Here is a 21,359-nt window from a genome sequence, read left to right as displayed (position 1 = left end):
GTAATCCCAGCACTCAGGAGGTAGAGGCAGGCGGATCTCTGTGAGTTCAAGGCCAGCCTGGTCTCCAAAGTGAGTCCAGGACAGCCAAGGCTACACAGAAACGGTGTGTCAAAAACAAAACAAAAAAAAAGCAAAGCAAAACAGAAAACCACAAACACTCTGGATTTTGTAGCATAACATCAAACACTGAGTTATCAAACATGGCTTTGCCAGACTATCATTGTTGTTGCCTTTACGTTGTGGAAATTCTATGTTAAAAAGAAAGTAACCTCTGCCAATAGAAGGCATTTAAACTTATTTAGACAGGCTCTCTGTAGCCTGTGCTGGTCTCAGACTCTCCAGGATCCTCCTGGCCTTGCCTCTTGTCAAAGGATAGGCCTACAAGGCATGAAGCACCACACTCGGTTTAAGCTTATTGTTTATTATTATTTTAATTTTTTGGTTACCGTGTAGCTCTCTGGAAACACTGGCCAAATCCTATGTACTTATCTTCAGAAATAAAGTATAGCTTCTGGAAGAGCTTGGGGCTAGATTTACTCAGTTAATCCTAAACTGGTGTGGCTCACAAAGAAACGATATGGGATGAATGAACCTTTAATGCTGAGATTAAAAAGGAAAAAAAATTGAAATTAGAACCTCAGCATTAGTTTCACTCAATAGGGTATCTATCCACTTTTGATTTATCTTCCTGTTTGGGGCTGGTCTAGTGCTATGTATTTTAACTAATTACTGGCCCCCAAGATCTGGTCCCTGTACCTTCTCATGCGTGAACCTTGCTCCACATAATTTAAAGCTCAAGCTTGGGATTTGGCAGAAGAAAGGGAGGTGGAGTTTGGGGTTCTGAAGGCTGGGGTCGAGGGACCATGAGGAAGGAGTGGAAGAGAGGATTGGAGAAGGAATCAGACCCACGCCATGGGTTAGTGTGGGAAAGGAGCACGTGGCCAGGTCAGCATGGATGGAGATGGAGGAATATCAGTAAGTATTTTGGCATCATGGATAGAAGAGAGCCCGAGATTGGGGTTGCAAGGTAAAGTTAGAGGGTTAATGTCTGCAGTGCCCCAGGTAAAGGCTATTTTATAAAATACAACTGGTGTCTGTGTCTTTATTTGATTGACAGTGCGTTAGATAATACCGCCATGGTAATTATAGCCTAATAATGAACTAGGTTGGGTTCCTCTTTCTAAAAGTTCCACAACCTTCCAGAACTGTGCCCCCAGCTGGGGAACAAGTGTTTCAACACAGGCGCCTGTGGGGTCATTTCATACTCAGGCAATAACTATCATTGCGGGCAGGATGCGGGCTGAAATTCAACTGTGGAGTAATTTTTGGATACAATCTACACTGAAAGCATATGCTTTTGTGTATACCCCTTCATCAGAACCAAAGTTCAAGGTGGTAGCCCTTCCTGTGCGCCCTCTCTGGAGAACGGGTCTCAGCCGGTAAGCATGCAGACAGGTCTGTGTAACTTCCAGTCCTGGGGTGACCCGGACTTGGCGTCTTAATTTCAACATTGCAATTCCCATCGACGTATCTTGGGTATTCCTTACTTCCTTCTGAACTCTTTTGGAATATTTCTTTAGAAATGGTTCCCAGCAGGAGCACACATCTCACACGCTAAGGCTGTACTGCAGATTTGTAAAGTTATCGATTCTTTCTGAGGCGATTTGAAATAAAACATATAGAAAAAAATCACTATAATTCAGACTTTATTGCTTATTAGTCATGTCATTCCACACAATCTTAAGTAAACAGACTCTGAGAAAATAGACTGGGAGCATTATCAGATGATGGCAACATTGATGAAAATGTTCAAGTGTTCACATAAGTAACAAGAGGCACCACTGCCACCGTCTGCCCCAGAGATTTGCACATTTCATAGAAAAAGAGTAAAAATAGTTCATTGGCATTTAACTAGCATTATTTTTTGCAATCTAAGAACCACAATAACTTTGACCAGTGGAAAAAATCTTTAGAACAGAACAAAATGCTTTTTTTTTCCATTACAAGATTAAAAAAAAAAAATCAAACAAATCAAGATGACAATAAAAAAACCACATCAACAGAAGCTTGGAAAGAAAAGATGTCATAGTCTGGGTGTCTTCAGTATTAATCCAAGAAACAAAAGTGCAAGCAAACTCTTTCACTGTAACTACGCTTACTTTACAGCTCATACAATTTCACTGAAGCCAAGGGTAACTGTAAAATGCACAGACACATCTGCTCTTATGCTAAGGTAACGTCTTTAAAAGTTAATTGTTCTTTAAAGCGTGGCATAAACAACATGGTGCGACCTGGTATTCTAACAACACGAAAGCACACACAGTCACTGTTAACCCCCCCCCCACAGTAATTCCCCTAACAAAACTACAGTGAGTTTCTTTTCCTAATGATTTTTAGGCCCAAGCATGCAGAACAACAGTTCAGCAAGTGAAAGACTTGGATATATATTATTAAAAAGACAGAGGCTGGGGAACATATTTGGATACTTGAAAAGATGCTATAAAAACAAAAAAACCCACCAACAAAACAAAACAATAAACCTCTCACAAAACCCACGCACCCTCCCTAAATGTGTTTCCTGCTGAATCCACAGAAAGACCTGTTACCCAACAACAAAATGTCCTAATGGCAGAGAATAGAAATTTATTAACACCACTGTCTCCAACAATACAAAAATTAAATAGTAAGGCATCTTATACTCTCATTCTGGCGTATGCAGCAAAGATAAATATTCTCTTTATTTATTTATTTTGGTTTTTCCAGACCGGGTTTCTTTGAGTAGCCTTGGCTGTCCTGGATTCACTTTGTAGACCAGGCTGGCCTCGGACTCACAGAGATCTGCTTGCCTCTGCCTCCCTGAGGGCTGGGATCACAGGCATGCGCCACCGTGCCCGGCTAAGAGAAACAGTTTAAAATAAGAGCTAGCACTCATTTACATGCTTTCTAAAGTATTTGGCAAATTTGTCGTTTTTGCTTTGCTCTGTGTGTCTGTCTGGTATTTGTCTGTGTGTACTGGTGAGTGCACACACTTATGCTTGCCAATTGAGGCCAGAGATCTACGTTAGGCGTCTTCCTCTTTGGCTCCCACCTGAGCCAGGAGCTCAATGATTCAGCCAGACTGGCAGGCCAGGAAGCACCCAGGAACCCCTCTGTCTCTACCTCCCCCCGTTTCTTTTGTGGGTGCTGGGGAGCTAAGTCAGGTCCTCAGGCTTACACAGCAAGCGCTTTACTTTTTAGTAGTCACATAATTGAAAGCTCTCATGATCAAACACCTTCATCCAAACTACGAGAAAAGTATAAACAGACATCAGTTTATGAAGGAGGAGCGATTCACTGCTGAAAAAGAAAGAGGAACTACCAAGAGAATCATAGAAAGCTCAACCCCGGAACTCAGATTTCTCTGAAGCCACTTCTGCTTTGCTATGTAAGCGAAAGGAGATGATGTCTTCAAGGTGAGATGCGTGTTAGTGTGGGTCACGCCATGGGATGCCAGAGACTCGGGATTGGGCTCTACTCAATTGCCAGTTTGAAAGCCGCTTTGTTGGCCTTTAAAAAGGACCGCATCGCTTGGATCAGACGGTTAAGGTACCACCAACTCACTCCACAGAGCCATGTACGGATGCTCAACAGCTTCAGAAAGTACTCCGAATGGTTACATTTTCACCTTTTATTAAGGCAAGTTTGTGAAAATAATTTACTACAATCGAATCTCTTCATAAACTTTCCACTTATATTTTTCAAGACACATACAGAAGACCGATGTCTTGGAAAAAGCCACCAGAAAAAGTTAGATGGTTGAACTGGGCAACTTTTCAAAAAGGTTCCTCTCGCTTTGTCTGCAGGCGCTATTCATCATCTTTAGAGCCAGTTTTGCTTAGCTGTTAAAACAGAAAAAAGATACCAAGTATTAAGTGGAAGTGATGACACTACCAGAGTCACTGTTTCTAATCAGAATTAAAACTAAATAAACAATAGGATATACAGTTCTACATGTAACACTTTCTAACTCTACGCCATATTACTTCCAACAGGTGTAAAAACAACCCGAACAGGACAAGGTTAAGTGGGGGAATATCCCTTGCAGCTTTCTAAGAGTAAATGAGACTCAGGCAGTTTGTTAAATCAATGACATTCTTCTATTTTTTTTTTTTACTCAGGTTTAATTTTTACTGATAATAGTCTACAAATCATGCTATAATGCTACTGCCTAATGCTTTCTCTGTAGCTAGCGCTGTTAAGTGTTTTGATGAACCCTTATTTGTAGTCCCCACACTAGGCACCAAATGCTGTTTTTAACAAAATTGTAATCATTCAATTATACCAGTGAAGACTTAGAGTCAGATGCTGGATTAAATAAAATCCCTCTACGCTCATTTAACTCAATATGAACTTCATTTTCTATCGCATTTTATTAGAAGTCTGGGAACTGAGATGCGGAGGTTAAGTAACTCATCCCAAAGTTTCTGGCTGGCAATGGCTTCACAGCCCAAGCAGTCTGCCTCCACTGGCTTTGCTTGTAACTGCTCCCACCCCATTCTGTGTATGTGCCAATATAACGAAACATGGCACTGACAGACAATAAACTGACGATTTTTTAAAAAATTACACATCTATTGTGTGTATGAGTGTGCCCAGTGTGTCTGTGGAGGTGAGAGGACAAATTGTTTGAGTTGGTTCTTTTCTTCTACTCCAGGTCAAAAGAGAAATGGCTTCTTTTCTAAATTTAGACTTTTTAAATGTGTGCATGCAGTGTATGTGCTATGTGTCTTCGTGTGTTTGTCTGAATAAATTCTTTAAAAAAAAAAACAAACAAAACGATTGTTATAATAAAATAAGCCACGTTACAGATAACAAATTCTTAAACTATGAGGGTAAACCCACAATTTAACAAATTTTAAAGCTGCTAGGTTTTGCTGCTTTTGTGGAAGACTCACGTTCAGTTCCTAGGACCACACTGGGCAGCTCACAACCAACTCTGGCTCTAGGTCCAGGGGCTCTGACACCTCCCTGTGGCCTTCACAAGCACCTTTACGAACCCAGCGCACCTATAGAGAGCCAGGCACACAGGTCCACACTCAGAAGGGCTGAGGAAATGGTTTTGCTGCTCAAGGGTCCGCTAGGCTGACAACCGAGTTCAGTCTCTAAGATCTACATGGACAGAGAGAAGCAACTCTTTCCAGGCGTCCTCTCACCTCCGCATCCGAGATGTAGCATTTGTGCACGCACACAAACAAACGTAAGAAAACGATTCTGGAGAAGAATACGGGAAAGTAGGGGCTGCGAAGGGTAAGCGTTCCCAAACACATGAATACCGTTAAATAATTAAAGTTAGTAAAGCCTTACTGTTTTCAATATAGGTTATAGTTGCTGCACTTATAATTAAAACTAACATTTATGTAAGGCTAACAATAAACCTATACTGCAACAATTCAACCACTTTGTGAGTATGTGTGCATGTTTGTGTGAGTGTGTGTGCACACGGATGCCAGATGTAAAGTGTCTTTCTTCATTGTTCTCCGCAGTAATTTTCGAGACATGGCCTCACACAAAACTGAGAGCTCATTAATTTAGCTACGCTTGCTGGGCAGCAAGTTCTGGGACCGGCCTGTTTCTAACCCCCAAATGCATGCCACCAAACCCAGCTTGTTCTGTGGATGGACATGTAGAGTGAGGGCCTCATGCTTGCAAGCAGGCACTTTACTGACGGAGCCATCTCTCTAGTCCCTCAGCAACAGCTACATTTTCTACAATAGACTTAGGATGGTGCTGGGTTTGCATTACTTCAGCTCTCTTTGTGACTTAGCGTAATAGAAGATGGCTGGACGCGCACAAATCTGCTCCCCGGCAAAGCTGACCCTAGGCCAACAGCACAGCAGAGGGATGAGAGCAAAGCTTCCCGCTCTGGGCTTCTCGCTCCGAGAAAAGAACATGGAACACCAAGGAAACAGAGAACACGAAGGCTTCAGGAATACTTACATGCTGAATCCAAAAAAGCAGGCAGACATCCGGGACATCCCAAAGGCAGCGGGAAGGAAAGAGGAAAATACGCGTTTTGTTATTTGAGGGCAGTAACTTTGAACGAGTTTGAAGACTTGAATGTAAGTGTGCTATACCTTCACGACGTCAACCCAGTTCCAGCCTCGAGGAAGCTCGCCTTTGTGATCTGGAGGACAAAAGCAGGACCTTCACTAAGACCGACTGGCTAATTATAAACGAACTGATATCCTAGCAAATAAGACTTTTTATTCTATTGCGTGCAACGAGTAGATGGAAAGTTTGCATGACACACCAGTAAGCTGGAAGAAAATAAGCTTCTCATTATCTTTGTAACCTGAAAGCGCCATCTGGGAGGCTCCTGTGGAGCACTGGAGACACCCCCCCTTTTACATTACTCCAGGTCCACTCGTGACAAAAGCTGTTGCTAAGAGGGAACGAGGGGAGAGATGGACATATATAGGAGGCCAATGCCTGCTCATCTGAGGACGCAGCTGCAATGGCTCACTGTTTCAGGACTCTCACCAAGGCCCTCAGCTCTGAACAGGAGACACGGTGTCAGCAAATGTTTGGTCTCATCAGGACTAAGGGGAGGGCAAGTGAACTTATGTACAGTTAGGTATACTCCGACAAAACCTTATTTCATGTATTACAGGGGTTCTCAACTTGGGGGGTTATGACCCCAATAGGGGCCGAGTATCAGATATTTACTGTACGATTCGTAACAGTAGCAAGATTACAGCTATGAGGTAGCAGTGAGGTAATTTAATGGTGGGGGGGGCACCACACGAGGAGCTGTAATGAAGGGTCACAGCATTGGGAAGGCTGAGGACCACTGCTCTACTGAGAATGCTTGAGACAAAGCTCCCAAAGGCTCACCCAAAAATGCATGGTCTTAGTAGGTTTTCTGCATGGATGTTAGGGTTGTGGGATTCCCATGTGAGGGCAGGGGCTGTCTGTGACATATTTGCCTGGCTTTGGGGCTCTTTTCTTTCTATCCGGCTGCCTTGTCCAGCCTTGAGGTGAGCATATGCGTCTGGTCTTACTGTAGTTTACTAACTATACAGGGTTTAGTTCATGTCCCTGGGAGGTCTGGGTTTTCCTGAGAAGATTTGGGGGGACGGATCTAGAAGAAAGAAAAGATGCAGGGGAGATGCTGGGGAGAGGGGAGCAGGGGGGAAGCTGCAACCAGGCTTCATGGAGGCTGCATGTCTCATTTTATGAAGCCTTAAAAAAAAAAAAAAAAACAAACAAAAAACTTTACATTTGAAACAAGTACTATACAGATCTGAGCACAAAACAAAACGAACCAACAAACCAAAACCAATAAAAACAAAACAAACCTCCCAAACCTGAAACTTTTTGAGTAGCTAGCTGTAGACTTTGGAGCATTTAGACCTTGAATTGTGGCTGCTCAATCAAGAACTTTGAAAGTATCCCCAGACCTGGAAGCCTCTGAACTCTGAACACCTGGGGCCTCAAGCATGTGGACAAGGGATATTCACCTTCACCAACTGTCCAGTAAAGTAAAGGAGGGACTGATGACTCTCACAGAGAGGGGCAATTCTGTGCGAGCCCCAGTTCCTGATGTGAATGGTTCTTTTCTCTTTCAGACCAGTAAGAATCTTATGTCACGGGTCAGGAGGGCACAGGGTTGGCCCATCAGTCTGATTGCACAGGCTAATGAACTAAACTTGTATTAGGATGAAAGTTCTCAGTCACAAACTCCTATATTGTCACCCTAGGGAGATTAGACCTTGGTAGGGCATTACCAAAAAGACATGCATGGGAAGATATTGTTTAATGAAGATGACCACAGGTCACTGAGGCTAAAACATTCCAAAGACAATAACCAAAATTCTAGAAAACACACTACAATGGCTATGTTTTTTTTTTGTTTGTTTACTTCATTTATTTACACTTTACCACTGCCTGACAGGAGGGTGAACAAGGTGGAGACTTTTATATGACAAACTGTTACAATTTCAAAATCTTGTTTGAGGCCCAATCCAGAGTTGGTTTCTTTTTATTCTACCATCAACAGATATTAAACAAGAATAAACCTATGATTCTTCATAAAAGAGCGAGCAGCGGCTGCAGAGAGGGTCTGGCAGTTAAGAGCACTCGTTGGCCTCCCAGGATGAGAGACTGCTTCCAGCACCCACATCAGGAAGATGCCTGCAATTCCAGGTCTAGGGGATCCAACACCCTTTTTGGGGCTCCATGAGCACTCACACACACACACACACACACACACACACACCCTTGTGTAAATGTGTGTGTACACACAACAATGTTCTCTTTTTCCCTAACTGGGAAAACTTAGACTGGTGACCATTTGCAAATTTCCAAGTGAAAAGGAAAAAAATAATTAAAAAAAAAAAAGAAAGAAAGAAAAGGGAGCAAGTATTCCTGTTGATTTGAGTTGGCATTTATGGTCCTTTTCTTGAGGAGTCTGTTTTCAGGCACATGGGAATTCTTTTCGGAAGTTTTATTGTGTAATAAGTCAGTTGTAGGAAAAAAAAATCTGCTTGGACTTTAGTCTTGTGCAGGGTGATAAATTTGGTTCTATTTGCATTTTTCTACATGTAGACATCCAGTTAGACCTGCACCATTTGTTGAAGATGCTGTCTTTTTTCTATTGTACGGTTTTGGCTTCTTTGTCAAAAGTCAAGTATCCGTAGGTGTGTGGGTTTATTTCTGGGTCTACTGTTTGGTTCCACTGATCCACTATTCTGTTTCTATGCCAGTACCAGGCAATTTTTATTACGACTGCTCTGTAGTACAGCTCGAGATCAGGTATAGAGATACCTCCAGAAGATCTGTTGTTGTACATGATTGTTTTATTAATTCTGGGTTTTTTGTTTCTCCATATGAAATTGAAAATTGTTCTTTCAAGTTCTGTAAAGAATTTATTCATAATAGCCAGAATCTGGAAATAGCCCAGATGTCCCTCAACTGAGGAATGGATATAGAAATTGTGGTACATTTACACAATGGTATATTACTCAGCAATTAAACACAAAGAAAACCTGCAATTTGCAGGCAAATGGTAGGAATTAGAAAAGATCATCTTGAGTGAGGTAATCCAGAAGCAGAAAGACACACATGGTATATACTCATCATAATTGGTTATTAGACATATAATATAGGATTAACCTACTAAAATCTGTACACCTAATGAAGCTAAGCAAGAAGGAAGACCCTGGGTAAGGTGATCAATCCTCATTCGGAAAGGGATGGACATCGGAAGAGGGAGAAAACAGGGAACAGGACAGGAGCCTACCAGAGGGACTCCGAAAGACTTTACCCTGCAGGGCATCGAATAGATGCTGAGATTCATAGTCAAATTTTGGGCAGTGTGCAGGGAATCTTATGGGGGTGGGAGGAATTAGAAAGGCCTGGAGGGGACAGGAGCTCCACAAGGAGAGCAACAGAACCAAAAAATCTGGGCAAAGGGGTCTTTTCTGAGATTGATACTCCAACCAAGGACCATGCTTGGAGATTACCTAGAACCCCTGCACAGATGTAGCCCAAGGCAGCTCAGTCTCCAAGTGGGTTCCCTAGTAAGGGGAACAGGGACTGTCTCTGACATGAACACATGGGCTGGCTCTTTGGTCACCTCCCCCTAAGGGGGGGGGGAACAGCCTTACCAGGCCACAGAGGAACACAATGTAGCCAGTCCTGATGAGACCTGATAGACTAGGGTCAGAGGGAAGGGGAGGGGGACCTCCCTCAGTGGACTTGGGGAGGGGCATGGGAGGAGATGAGAGATAGAGGGTAGGATTGAGAGAGGGTGGGAGAGGAGGCTACAGCTGGGATACAAAGTGAATAAACTGTAATTAGTAAAAAAATAAATAAATTAAAAATATTAAATAACTGTGCTAAGATGAAATAATGCACCAAGCTGTAGGTAAAAACCATTTCACACAGCTTTTGAAACTACGCACCTGCCACACTGATAAATAAAATCCCACACATGCAGTGTTTAGGCAGGACACTGCACAAAAGGCTTTGTCCTTTCTACATGTCGACTGAAAGACCATTTTTTAATGTTCTTCAGTGGGAATATTTATATTTACTTTATGACTCATTACCTTCCCCCAGATGACACATTCTCATAATAAAGTCGCAATAAATATAGTATTTTTGTACTGTGACCAACAAGTCTCTGATTCAAATGTGCCAAGAATAAACAATTAGCCAGCAGTGGTAATGCACTCTAATCCCAGCAGGTAGAGGCCGGCAGATTTCAATGAGTTCAAGGCCAGCCTGGTCTACAGAGTGAGTTCACAGACAGCCAGGGCTGTTGCACAGACAAACTCTATCATGAACACAAAACAAAGGAAAGAATTAATCTTAAAAATCTAAACGTATCAAGCACCCATACTACAGTAAAATCAGTACACGTCCTGTGTTAAGAAAGACAAAGAACAGCAGCGCAGACCTGTTTTATCCGCCAGCTTGCGTTTCTGTGCTTTGGAAAGTTGTTCTTTCTTGTCTTTTTTCTTACTTGATGTGGCTGTGCTGGGAGTCTCAACCGAGATGATTTTGGCTATGGGTGTCTACAAGAACAGAAACACATTAAAACCTTAAAACCTACAGGATTAAACTAGGAATGGTGGTACAGGTCTTTAGTCCCAGCAGGCAGAGGCAGGCGGAGCTCTGTGAGTTCTGAGGCCAGCCTGGTCTACAGAGTGAGTCCAAGGCTACACAGAGAAACTTTATCTTAGGGGCACCTAACTAGGCATTAGACTAAACACTGTCCATCTTGAAGGGAATGGTGGATTTCTAAATTTATAAGACCGAAGATGTCACTGCTGCCACTCACTGATCCAGCCAGATGTCCCCATGCCTCTGGCTTTGCTCTCGAAGAGGCTCATTTTCAAGGATACTACATTAGGGCATCAGTTAAACCAAGATCCGAGAAGGAAGTCCCATTGCCCATGCTATTTGGAAGATCTGAGCTTCCAACTAATTGTCTAAATTAACGAGCTGCAGTGCATCTCAGTAATTTGTTATTATTGGTGCATCTTTAGAAATATCACACACCCCACCCAGGACTTCTTGGTTCCTTGAAGAAAACCTTTAAAATATTTGGGCTTGCATAGTTAGCACTTACGTTAGCTAAAATCTAAAATACTTACCACATGACAAGCACTGCTGTGACTCCACACAACATTGAGGCTTACCACAATCTGCTAAAGCAGACACTATTATAATCCCACTCAACCAATGAGGACCTGAGCACACAGAGATCAAGAAAGCTGGCCAAAGCCACAGGGTTAAAAAAGTAGTGCAGGGGGACTTGAACCTCTACACGCCTCAAATGGAACTATGACAAGACTGACTCCTTCCTTCCTTCCTTCCTTCCTTCCAAATCACAGATATGCCTCTGCCTCCCTGTGCTGGGATTAAGGACATACACTATCATGACTGGCTTCAATTTTGATGGTTAGAAGTATTTTAACCTTTGCTGAATGAAGGGGGAAAAACTGACAGAATATAATTTCATTTTCTCCATTAAATAGAGGTAATCTAAGGACGGGGGGCGGGGGGAAGCGGCTGAGGTGCGTTTTTAACCAGGCTCTCCCTGTAGTTCTCGCTCAGTCCCTACCTGTTACAGGGCATGACTGGCATGCCCTGCCCTCTACCCTGAACTTTCCAGCCCAGGCAGCCGGCTTCCCCTTCCCCACAGGATCTTCACTATATAATCCAGATATTTTGGTTCCCTTCTCTCTTGCCTTCTGCGTCTCTTCTCACTGTGCAAGCCCTTTCTTTCCCTATTTGTCTGTCTTCCCCTGTATGCCAACTCTCCTGGCTCTGATCCTTGGGACTGGTGAACCCGCTGCTTCCAATAACCTGGTTTTAAATCACTTCACTGGCAGAAGAATGCCTATCAGTCTCCTAAGTTTCAAAAGAACAACTAGCAAAAAAAAAAAAAAAAAAAAAAAAAAAAATTAATTAACATGCCCAGGCCAAAATATCCCGGCAGCACTGAGCGCGCGCTCACCGAAGAATTCCCGGGATGGTGGTTCTCCATGAACTGCTCCTTATTGTCCTTCGCGTACTCGAACAAGGTGTAAGTCATGGCGGTGCCAAGGTTCACTTCCACCGCTTCCTGCAGTTTGGCTAAGATACTTTGCTTCACAGCCGGGGAGCTATGATGCAGAGAAAGGAGTCAAAGAATCAGTCAAAGAATCAGTGAAAGAGAATGAAAAGGCACTGAAAACGAAACGACTCACATCGTGTTGTTAAAAAACGCGTTCATGGATATAACCGGAGGCGTTTGCGGATATGTCTCGGTCCAGGAAATCTCTATCAGGAAGGCTTTAGGATCGCCGTCTTCACCTATCTGAAGAAAAGGGAGTCTTAGGCTTGTGGAAAGTGATCAGAAGGCCTAAATTACTGTCTTTGAAATGACTCTTTCCAACACTCATGGTCAAAATCAAAGGCATAACATGTTGAGAAGGTCAGAGGTACAGGGTAGGACTGACCGAGGATGAGGGGCGGATAAACAGCTCCAACTTTTGCTTTAGTGCCACCCGGGAAGCTTTAGTTTTGCTGATGGTCCTTTCCTCACTTGGCTGTCAGCTTTTTGTTGTTATTTTTGGAGACAGGGTTTCTCCATGTAGTCTTGGCTCTCCTAGACTTGCCCAGGCTGGCTTCGAACTCACAGAGATCCACCTGCCTATGCCTTCCTGAGTGCTGGGATTACAGATGGGCACCACAGTGTCCAGCTGAAATGTCTTTAGTTATTTATGGGTTAAAAGAACAAAAAACAAATAAACAAAAACAAACAAAACCTTAGGGTATCTTTTCACAGCCAGAAGACCATCATGACATCCCCAAGAATTCACCACTGATACAAAAATTTCATCTAATAGATAATTCATATTACAAATTCCCAACTATGCTTAAAGTGTCCTTTAATTAACACCACTCCCACGCCAGAAATCTAGAACTCACCAAAGGTTTATGGTATCTGGTTGTCATATCTTTCTAGTCTGCCTTAACAGAACCCTCTCCCAGACTTTTTAAAAGTCTTTTCTGACATCAAGAGTCCAGGCTGGATCCAGGTGGTAGTGGTGCAGGCCTTTAATCCCAGCACTTGTGAGGCAGATGCAGGCAGATCTCTGAGTTCTAGGCCAGCCTTGTCTACAGGGTGAGTTCTAGGACGCCAACGCTACACAGCGAAACTGTCTTGAAACAAACCAAGGCAAAAGAGTCTAGCCCAATTTGTTTTCCACTAACGTTCTCAAATCTAGAGCACTGCTTCCGGCGCTCAGAGTCAGGTGGACCATTTTGTGGGGCGAGGTGGCGTGGCAGCTCTTGCTGCATCCTGTCAGGAATCACTGCTGGGGATAATACCTAATACCTTCCGTGCAGAGGTAATGAAGAAGTAATCTGTGCACTAAGAGCACAGAACTACGTCACCACCCCGTTCCCTAGCAACCTTTGCTTAAAGATTTGAGCATCTGTCAATAATGCTTTCCCGAACCAAGCTTTGCACTTCAGAGGCCTGTGAGATGGCTGGGGGTGGGGGGTGGGCAAAGGCACTCAATGTAAAGCCTGATGACCTGAGTTTGATCCTGAAACCCACACAGTGGAAGGGGACAGCCAACTCACACATGCTGGGGCATGGCCCTCCTCCAACACACACACACACACACACACACACACACACACACACACACAAATGTTAAGTAACTAGAAAAACATCTTCACCTCAAATTATTATTTGCTTTACTTTTATATTCTGCCCATATCTTCACTGTCCTACTTTCAGCTACATTCTTTATTAATGTAAGCTGAGGCACAGAAACAGCATCTAGTACATTTAGGGACCTCTTGATATGTTAGTATGAGTCCATCACAGGCATGAAAAAGTGACAGAAGATAGCTCATGTCATCACCAAGTCCTTATTCAAGGTGTAGAAACAGATTGCCAATGTGTCATTGTATTAGAGAGAGTGGCGGGACCGCTCCTGTCTTCAATGACACCTAATGGCGAAATAAGGCATGAAGTGATGGCAAAATTAATTCTGCTTCAAATTAAGGGCAGAGAGAGACTTGGGTCAAATGAGTCAGAGAGGATTTAGGCCTGAGAAAAGGCAGAGAGATAGGAGATGAAAGATGAAGAAAAGAAATTACAATGGATCTAAAGACAATACCCAAGTAGGGGGGAAAGATACTGAGGGGATCATTTAGCAATCTGTTGTTGGTAATGGAAGTTGACAAAGTTTTACAGAGGTAGTTCAAAACAAAAGGAGGACTTGGAACGACTGGAGGCCTGACCCCAGCCTTAAGAGCAGTTGCCACGGCAGTGCTGTGGTGGCACAGGCCTTTAATCCCAGCACTCAGCAGGCAGAGGCAGGTGGATCTCTGTGAATTCGGGGCCAGCCTCATCTACAGAGGGAATTCCAAAGTAGCCAGGGCTACACAGAGAAACCCTGTGTCGAAAAACAAAAAAAGCAAAGCAAGCAAACAAACAAACAAACAAAAAAGAACACTTGCCACTATTGCAGAGGACTGGGGTCAGGTTCCCAAAACTCCCACAGCAGCTTACAAAAGCCAGTGACTCTGGTTCCTGGGGACACGGAGCTCTCTTTTGGCCTCTAAGAGTACCGGGCACACGTGACACACATACACACCAAACATCCAGGTGAGGCACTTATATACACAAAGAGAAACAAATCTTTTTTTAAGAAGTGGACTTGGACAATGGAGCAAAGGACAGAGCCATCACTTTACAGGCAAGAGAAGGCCAGGAAGAAACCTCTTCAAAGGGGCTATGGCGGGACTACTCAAATGTGTAAGGCAGCTAAGTAGCGGTCTGTTGAACGGGTGGTACAGTGTAAGAGGGAAGCGAAAGAAAGACATGGAAGCAGGGAAAACATTAGGGAGCCTGTTGAACTGCTCTGTGCAAGAACAGAGGGACCGACCGGGCAGAGCCCCAGCGTTTCTTTGACCGTTGGCACTCTGTTTCCAAATTCATGTTTCATTCTATTGTCTAGCACGCAGACGCATATTGTGCTCAATAAGTAACTGATGCTGTTAACGGAAAGCACGAGGGAATTCTTGGTGCCTCTTTGGTAAAGGACCGTGGCAGTGGCTAGGGAAATCTAAGAAGGCAGCTGGACTTGGAACGGAAGAATCCAGGTCTTCGCTCCTGCATGAACTTTGGCCATTGAGAGTTCCCTAGCTGTTGTAAATGTCGACTCAGTTCAATGGGATTTAGAATCAGCACAGAGACAAACCTCGGGGCATGTCTGTGCGGGGTTTCTAGACTAGGATAACTGAGGTGAAAAGACCTATGCTAATGCGGTCACCATTCCATGGGTTGAGTCATGCCCCATGGCAGGAGAGCGAGACCTGGGCAGAAGTGCTGCTTTCTCTGCTTCCTGACTTTGGGCACAATATGACCACGGCATCACACAGGATCCTTCTGCCACGACTTCCTTGCTACCAACGGACTGGACTTTCAAACTGTGAGCCCAAATCAAGCCTTCCTTCCTTCAGTTTTATTTATTTATTTTTAATATTTATTTATTATGACTGTGTATGTGTGATTTGGGGGGTGGGGCGTACATGCACCACAGTACCCAGAGGACAAGTTTGTGGATCAGTGTTGTTTTTAAACACAATCTCAAACATTTGATTTTATCCGAAAGCCTGCTAGCTCAGAGAGGCAGAGAAAGCACCCAGTGGACCTTCCTAACTCAGCTGATGTCCCAGAAGGAGAAAGCCCCTTCTTCTCCACGCTGTCTTAAAAACCCCTCACAATGAATGTCCTCCCTTTCAACTTCCTGTACATCCCTCTAACTGTCCTCCAAACTTCCTTTCACTCTCTATAGCTTTTTTCCTATGTTCATTCCCTGTCAATTGGTTGCTTGCTCTGCCTCTTGATGTATGGTTGACTTTATTTAATCCTGGCTACAACAACAGAAAACTTTTGGATTAAAGGTGTGTGCTAGGGCTGAGCCACACCACAACTAGAAAGAGGTTTTTTGAGCACACAATCTTGGGGTTATGTTTTTCTCTGAATACTCAACAACAAAGCAGCCTGCCAAGCAAGCAACTCTCCATGCACACAGCTTGAGAATGGAGAATATTGGATCAAATATCCCACCGCAGATATCCTTCCACCTTCATGTGGGCTCTGGGATCAAGCTCAGGCTGTGGAGCTTTGGAACTAATCATTCTTGTCTCTTTGGCCCTCAAGTTGCTTTTGTCAGGTATTTGTCACGGCAAGTAAGGAAACAATTATAGCTGTTATACAGATGGAGGCAACGCAAACAGTTGGAACTAAAGAGGAACTGGGAATTGCTAGAGTCATAGTTCTCAACCTGTGCATCGAAACCCCTCTGGGGGTTGAATGACCCTTTCACGGGGGTTGCCTAAGACTACCAGAAAACACAGATATTTACGCTATGGTTCATAACAGTAGCCAAATTACAGTTATAAAGCAGAAGTGAAAATAATTTCATAATTGGGGTCACCATAACATGACAAACTGTAACAAACGGTTCCAGGTTTAGGAAGGTTGAGAACCATGGCTATTGACAACTTATTCCCTGGCTACACTTGTGAGTCTGAGGTAAAAGAATCAAGAGTCCCTGGGCTACACTGTGATACTCTGTCTTAAGAAAACAAACAAATGAAAACTCATTTCCTGTTACTGTTCATAATACAATCAAGTTTGAGGATTACATATCAACATAAGCTGTGGCAAGAGTCAAGGAAGCTAGGACTGAGGGAAGCCATCTCTAACAAGGTAACAGCATGTAATATCTGAAATTTCTTCTAGCTCTAATATTTTTTTTTGAAGGTTCTGAATTAGGCTGGAGAGATGACTCAGTGGTTAAGAACACTAATTGCCCTTGCAGAGGACTTGGGTTCATTTCCCAGCACCTGCATGTCAACACACAATAAGTGTCTATGACTCTCATTCAGGGGATCTGATGCTCTCTTCTGGGCTCTGTGAGCACCTGGCGTGTATGTGGTGCAGAGACATAGTTGCCGGCCAGACATCCAGGCACATAAAATAGATCTTATTATATAATTATATATATTAATATACACACACATATATGCATGCATTTTATAAAAGGTTCTAAATTTAGTTTTCAAATGTTATCAATAACAATGTCATAGTGATGAGTTTTCTTTTAAATGTATCAGGCAGGCTGAAGAGATGGCTCAGTTGTTACTCCTTTTCCAGAAGACCCTAGTTGGGTTTCCAGAATCCACCTCTGATGGCTTACAACCAACTGTAACTCCAGTTCTGGCCTCTGTGGGCTCCCACATATTTATACACACAAATAATAAAAACAAATCATTTTTAGAAAGTTTCAGAAAATATAGGACTGTAATAAAGTTAAACTACTAAGTTAAAAGGCAGAATCAGATTTTGCAGAATATCCATTCTTTTCCCGCAGCACAAAAATACATGCATTGTGCATGCGGTGTCTTACCCTATATTGAAATGAAACTGGACTTAATTCCCGGAAACTGTCATCTCCTTCATAAATAGAACGTAAAGCTTCTAGTTCCATCTGAAAAACAAAAACAAAAACATGGGTTTTGTTGAGTTCCATGCATGGATTAGAAACAGCGAGTCTTTAGCGTCTCATTCAAACTCACTCAATTATGGAAAATATGGCCCAACTTATTGGCCCCAAAACGCTGATATGTCCATGTATTAACACACATATAATTATGCTAACCCATGTACTTTGAGAGTATTTGTTGGGCACTGCTAAGGGTTTTTACACTGTATCAGCTCACTTATTTCTCACATTCATCCTGTGAAGAGCTCACTCCCATGCTTTCTTCTTGGTATTTTGGAGGAAAGATTTAGGCTAAAGCAAGTTGTGACTATTTTGTGTGTTTTATCACTCCGCTTAAGTACAGCAACCTGGTGTGTAGAAGATGCACTAAACTTGGAAATGGGAAACAGGATGCACAATTCCCCATTTCAGAAAGAACATCTGTTATACTCATCATCATTTTCATAGAGTGATACAAAGCTGAAGTAGTATAAAGAAGCCCCAAGAAAGCGTATCAGGAAGAAGGCTCACAGGATCTACTCAAGATGATTGAAGGACTAGAAGAGAGGATGCTGATTAGTAACCCTTGCCTGGGATTTGTTCTTGGAATACTGTGGCCCATAAATGAGACATCTCAATCACTGTGAGTGACAGCTGAATCTTGGAGAAAAAAAGACACGGGTATCTGTTTTAGTTTTCAGAGATTGATGTCATTAATTCTACAGACTAAAGGTGGTGACCTTGATTTATTCTCCATGTACAAATTTGAGAATAGATTATAAAGAAACAGGGCATGACACTTGCGAGACTTTCAAATCCTTAGGATCCAGCAGGTATTACAATGAGGTATAGCTAACTAATCCTCCTCAGGGTAACTTCGAACATTAAAAAAAGGCACCAGACTCAATCTATTTAGACTTCAGCAAGGCTCCCTTTACAGAACAGACAAGAACCAAAACAGTAACAAAGAAAAACAGAAATGCAAACTGGATTCAAGGATGTAGCATCACTCCTGCCATAATCTCTTTCCATATTTTAATTAGTAACTTGGGCAGGAACAAAAAGAGAAGACAGGCTTGTTAGGAAGTGTGGATGGCCAGGTGCAATGGATCACTGTGCGTTCAAGGCCAGCCTGCTCTACCAAGTGAGTCCATGATAGCCAAGGCTACACAGAGAAACGCTGTCTTGAAAAAGACCCTCTCCCCCCCAAAAAAAAAGAGAATAATAATTTGATGAGAAAAAGAATCATTCTGATGAAAGAATAAGAATCCCCCCCCCCCAAAAGTCCTCTAAAATCAAGCTAATGATAATACTTAACAGAGCAGAACCTGGCATTTAATACCTAAATATATAAGTAGAAGATGATAGATGAACTGTATAAACTGTATAGCAGGGTTTTCAGATACCAAGTGTGTGTTGACCGACAGTGTGATGCCACAGCTTTGGCACAGGCAAACAGAGATTCTGTTCACACATTTAATTTCAGGTTAGCAAAGGAACTAAGAGACACAAAGAAAAGTGAACAGGAAACATACGATGTTTTTTTTTTTGTTTGTTTGTTTCTTTTTATTTTTCAAAGCCAGCATCTTCAAAACTGGGCAGGAAACTATCTTCAAAGATCCAGATACCTATCATGACGAAGAATACAACTTCATTGTTAAAAAACAAAGATTCCTGGGCTTTACCACAGAAATTGTGATTCATTAGGTCTGAGGTGGAGTCAGTCACCAGCGGTGGTGGTGGTCCGGTCAAATCCAAGAAGTGTTACATTGTGCTTTGCCGGGAGAAAGAACTTGTTTCAAATTGGCACATAATAACTGTACTTATTGGGGCTGCAGAGATGGCTCAGTGTTCTCCAGAGGATCTGTTTCAATTTCCAGCCCTTATGGTGGTTCACTTCTTTCTAGAACTCCAGTTCCAGGTATCCAACACCCTCTTCTGGCCTCTGTGGGCACCAGGCATGCAGGTGGTGCCCATACATACAAGTAGGCAAACCACTCATATACATAAAATAAAACTATTTTTGAAATTGTATTTACTTATGGGGCACAGGGCAGCTCTTTGAAAAGTGTACTTATTACACAATGATCAAATTAGGGTAATGAGCATGCCTATCACCTCAAATTTTCAACCATGCATTTGTCAGTGAACCATTCAAAACTCTTCTAGCTATTCTGAAATGCACAGGGTAATTTTAAACTAGCCATTCACTGCCTAACAAGACATCAGACCTTGCTTTTCTCCACTGAGTTTGTATCTACTCACTAATCCTTTCTCTTCCCCCCTCCTCTCTATTCTCTCCCCTGGATTTATTAATGCTTCCGATTCATTGGACTGGTAAGAATTTTTAGCAGGGTTTTCAGATACCAAGTAACTTGCTGATATATATGTATTTTTTTTTTTTTCCAGAGAATTTGTTGTTGTTGCTTGGTTTTTTCGAGACAGGGTTTCTCTGTGTAGCCTCGGCTAGCCTGGGACTCACTTTGTAGACCAGGCTGGCCTCAAACTCACAGAGCTCCACCAGCCTCTGCTTCCCTGGGTGCTGGGATTACAGGCGTGCACCGCCACAGCGGGTTTTTACGGAGAATTTGCAAGCAAGCAAGCTTCTATCAACATCCACAGTGTCAAACTGTTAACTTTTAGGCAACACATTGAAAGTAAGCAGCGGATGACTACTTATCCACTACCGGGCAAGGAGATTCGCCGCCTTTGTTTTCCTCGAGGCAGGGTTTCCGGAACTCACTCTACAACCAGACTGGCCTCGAGCTCAGAGACCTGCCTGCCTCTGCCTCACCTACTACTGGGATTAACAGCGTGCGCCACCACGAGATGTCTCCTGATCCTCATTTCACTACATTCATCCATCAGCCCTGGGCTCTCTAGCACTGCAGACACTCTTCCTTCCCGATCAGGGCACATCACATAATTAGAAAGTTAAGGACGAACGATTTACAGCGCCCATCCCCCCAACTCTGTATCAAAATGACATTAAAAAAAAAAAAAAACAAAAAACCAAAGCGCAAACTCTACCAAATTCTGACTCCGACGCGGATGCTCAAAACATCGTCTGTCCACTCAGGGGCGGATGGACGAGCGACTTCACTAAGCATTCCAAGCAGAGGGACACCGGGGTCATTCGTTCTTCTCCACAGAACTCGTACTCACTCAACCCTCCTTCCCGAGATCACGGGTTTTAAATTTTAAAGGTTGGATCAGATTTTAGGGCGGAATAACTCGACACGCAAGCGCTAAAACTACAACGCGGCAGTCAGTTAAGGGCGGCCAAGTGCACCAGGGTTGTGGAACAAGGTCGCTCATCTTAGCAAGGAAATCTGAAGACCCCGGGGTCGCAATAAGGAGGAGAGCCGGAGGCTGAGTCACACGTGACCCGTTCACGCTCGCCGGCCTCTCGGTTGCCCGGTGCCATCTGGCAAGGGATCTGCTAACGTGGGGCAGCCGGCCAGGCTCTCGGCGGGAAGGACACGTGCGGAGTCAGTCCCCGGTGCCCCACCGTTGCGACCTGGGTTCTCACCTCCTGGTCCTCGTTGGCACCCATCACGCCGGTTGCACAGCGATCGCGACCGCAAAGAACGGGCGGGCAGCGGGCGGGAGGCCGGGGCACCCCGTTTCCGCGCCTCGCTCTGGGGGAACCCTCCTCGCAGCCGTGGGGACGAGCTCGCGCGCGGCCGAGTCACCGGGCAGTCGGCTGCGGGTCGGGAACCCGGGATCGCCTGAAGCGGGGGACACCCAGACCTCGGACCGGCCGCGGAGGGGGCGGTGACGAGGAGGCTTCGCCCCCTCGCACGACAGCTT

At 43.7% G+C, this 21,359-nt stretch overlaps 1 protein-coding gene across 1 annotated transcript; it reads right to left on the bottom strand.

Moving 5' to 3' along the window:
- Window positions 1-1,689: 1,689 nt before the first annotated feature.
- Rwdd4 (RWD domain containing 4) lies at window positions 1,690-21,337 on the bottom strand. Its single transcript, XM_060381754.1, has 7 exons — window positions 21,079-21,337; window positions 17,472-17,552; window positions 12,240-12,349; window positions 12,008-12,155; window positions 10,442-10,559; window positions 5,977-6,163; window positions 1,690-3,878 (listed from the first exon to the last, which is right to left on the bottom strand). Exons 1-6 carry the CDS (start codon window positions 21,100-21,102, stop codon window positions 6,108-6,110), a joined length of 537 nt encoding a protein of 178 aa, XP_060237737.1. The 5' UTR covers window positions 21,103-21,337; the 3' UTR covers window positions 1,690-3,878; window positions 5,977-6,107.
- Window positions 21,338-21,359: the final 22 nt, after the last annotated feature.

This window comes from Meriones unguiculatus, chromosome 4 (genome assembly GCF_030254825.1).
Source record: "Meriones unguiculatus strain TT.TT164.6M chromosome 4, Bangor_MerUng_6.1, whole genome shotgun sequence".
Classification (NCBI taxonomy): Eukaryota; Metazoa; Chordata; class Mammalia; order Rodentia; family Muridae; genus Meriones; species Meriones unguiculatus.
This window is presented reverse-complemented; position numbering and strand designations above follow the sequence as displayed.

Excerpts from the sequence above, each read along its gene's own strand:
- Rwdd4 (XM_060381754.1), bottom strand. The coding sequence starts at position 21,102 with ATGGGTGCCAACGAGGACCAGGAG. Across the intron at positions 12,156-12,239 it reads GCGTTTTTTAACAACACGAT|CTCCCCGGCTGTGAAGCAAA; the intron begins GTGAGTCGTTTC and ends TCTGCATCATAG. Across the intron at positions 6,164-10,441 it reads CAAGCTGGCGGATAAAACAG|ATCACAAAGGCGAGCTTCCT; the intron begins GTCTGCGCTGCT and ends TTTGTCCTCCAG.